Raw genomic sequence first — 2,975 nt, forward strand, 5'->3', positions numbered from 1 at the left:
ATAATTAGGAGTAGCAGTTTTACCTCTTATTTCTTCCTGCTGAGAAAACAACTTGTATAAAAAAGCGACATAGTTCACCCCATCTTTCCCCTACAGTGTAATGCGTCATAAACTGTGACTTGGTTCAAGACACCTCTTAGTGGCAGTGAAATGGTAAAAAAAATATTGGTCAGCTAAGTAATGTGCTGAAGAGGAAATGGCGCTCAAAACTCAAAGCAGTGAAAAATGAGATGCCTACAGCATCACTGCATGAGTTTGCAGCAGCATGTTTCATACCTGTCAGAGTAAAACAGAACGTCTATGAGGGTTGTGGCAATCGCTGGCAGTGTGTCCGGATCCAAGCTCATTACGCAAAATTGATTTTCTGGAATCAGCACTGGATGAACTCTTGCATGTGGAACTGAACACACACACACACGCATAGTATAATGGACTATTCTTAAATAATCAATTTCACTATTTCTCATAATATGACCTTTTTCAAGAAGCCATTGCATTAGTTCAAATGTTGGGAGTCAGTTGTTTTTTTTAAAGAAACTAACACTTATTCAGCAAGGATGCATTAAATATATCAAAAGTGACCATAAAGACATTTATACTGTTACAAAAAAATTCTGTTTAAATAAATGCTGTTCATCAAGGCACTTTCTATTCATTAAAGAATCTTGGAAAAAAATATCACAGCTTTCAAAATTGATGATGAATGATGATGATAATAAATGTTTCTAGAGCAGCAAATCATCATATTAGAAATATTTCTGAAGGATCATGTCATGTTATGATGCTGAAAATTCAGCTTTGAGTCACAAAAATATATTACATTTTAAAATACATACAAATAGTTAACAGTTATTTTACGTTGCAATAATATAACACAATACTACTGTTTCTACTCTATTTTTTTAATCAAATATATGCAGTCTTGGAGAGCATAAGAGACTTCACACCGACCCCAAACTTTTGAATGGTAGTGTATGCCTTTCTTTCACTGCTTTCTCACCCTCTCTGCCATTTCGCTGCAGGCCGTTGCAGGCGTCCTGACTGTGGACAGGCACTGACTCTCCTCCCTCCTCTCTGAAAATATTAAACTCATCCACTAGAGTCTCCACCACCACCGACAGGTCTTTCTCTCGCACCTAGAACACAAATATCCCTTTTAGTGTGTTAATAACATACATTTTCATATAAATCACCTAACAGCACTCCCTGAGGTGGTCATGTTTGTTTTGTACTTTAATTTTGTATTGCTATTGCATTTTTAGCATATGTTAGCAGCACTTATTCCCAATCAACAACATGCAAAACTTCAATCAAATAGTTATGGCTGTTTTGTTGTTGTTGTAGCACCCCCTGTGGGTGACTATTTGGTGTGCACCGTTAGCATGTGGTTTCTTCGGACAAAGTTTTGTAAAGTTTGGACTTTACATTCAAGAAATATTAGTCAATATTGGGCCACAGTTTCATTGCACACTTTGTTTTTTAATCAATGAAAAAAAAACCTTATCAAATCAGTATTTTTTACAAATAAAAAAGCAGCCTACAAAGACTTTGAGAAAAGTCAGTTTTCCAAAAAGAAAACAAACAAATAAACAAAAAAAGTTTTTAGACAAGGATAAAAAAATAGATTCTGGCCCACACAGCTCTAGAGTTATTAGCAAAACTGTAAATTAGCTTATTACAAAAGCGCAACTGCCCTTGAAAGTATAATGCACAGAGACCAATCAACATTACACAATGTTCATCACACATCTACCAACTGATTAAAACATAAGGGTCATGAAATTGTAAAACATTTACAACAGGCAGGTGTGTTTGATGTTAGCGCATGTTTATGCTGCCTTTTCCTTAATACATCATTTATTAACAATGTTCTGTCTCTGGATTCAGCCAAATGTCCGTCAGATCTACATCTTAGCTTTGTGCTGTGTTTAACTAACCAAAGAAAGCAACAAAAACAATTTTTTATTAAAAAAAAACAAAAAAAAAAAATGTATTTGAGATTTTAGCTGAAATTTTAGCTGAACATAAAATATTTTGGTTATTCATTGCAGTGTTATTTTAGTATCATTGATATACTATTAAACTTTAAAATTAGATTTTTTTTAATGTTTACCATTTTAATTTTAAGCTTTAGTCATTTTGTTTTGCGTTTTTTACATTTTTATTTGTTTTTTATATTATATTTCAGTTAACATTTATTGTATTTCAAGTATTGAATTTTTTATATTTTTAATTTTAGTTATCTATAACCCTAAACCCTGAATACTTCCATCATTTGGTGCAGTTTACACTCATCCAAGTATTTCTAGAAACATTGCTGGCTTAAATTCGTTATGCGTGTCTCAATGATCACAGAGACACACCAGACTCGCTTACCAGAATAAAGTCCGTCTGATAGGTGGAGAGCATGAAGACGGACACATGCTGCTCGGCCAATGGAGCGATAACGGATTTGGCGATCTTGGTGACGCCCACGGCCTGTGAGCTGCTGGAGGCGTTGCCATTGGAGACGACATTGAGCGGGAGCCAAGTGGAGCCCTCCACCTGTAAGTGCGCAGACGGCTGGAGCTCTGGAGGATGAGGATGTGATGAAGAGGACATACAGAAGTCAGTGTCAATATACAAATATACCAGTTTTCACATTTTACAAAATATGAATAGAAAAAAATTTAAAAATAGAAAAAAAAATGTGCTGTTACTTTTCTAAGTGATCAAACTTTATAATGCCTTGCATTGAAAGAGGAGCTACCATTCAGTTTGGGGGAAAAACAAAACAAAAAACACATTTATTCAGTAAGGATGCATTAAACTGATCAAAACTGACAGTAGAGACATTTATAATGTTACAAAAAAAATCTATTTCTAATAAATGCTGTTCTTTTGAACATAGTATTGCAGTTTCCACAAAAATATTAAGCATCCAGACCGTCTTCAACATTGATAATAATAAGAAATGTTTCTTAAGCACCAAATCA

The 2,975-nt window shown here is 34.4% G+C and overlaps 1 protein-coding gene across 1 annotated transcript; it reads right to left on the reverse strand.

The window, feature by feature from the left end:
• Nucleotides 1-276: 276 nt before the first annotated feature.
• On the reverse strand, nt 277-2,601 carry LOC107683306 (GATS-like protein 3; the record flags this gene model as incomplete). The annotated part of the gene is made up of 3 exons (XM_016479360.1): nt 2,377-2,601; nt 1,001-1,136; nt 277-400 (listed from the first exon to the last, which is right to left on the reverse strand). Coding segments are annotated over exons 1-3 (485 nt in total), but the record flags the coding sequence as incomplete, so codon positions are not given.
• Nucleotides 2,602-2,975: the final 374 nt, after the last annotated feature.

Source organism: Sinocyclocheilus anshuiensis, unplaced genomic scaffold (assembly GCF_001515605.1).
Source record: "Sinocyclocheilus anshuiensis isolate Anshui unplaced genomic scaffold, SAMN03320099.WGS_v1.1 C33152479, whole genome shotgun sequence".
Taxonomy (NCBI): domain Eukaryota; kingdom Metazoa; phylum Chordata; class Actinopteri; order Cypriniformes; family Cyprinidae; genus Sinocyclocheilus; species Sinocyclocheilus anshuiensis.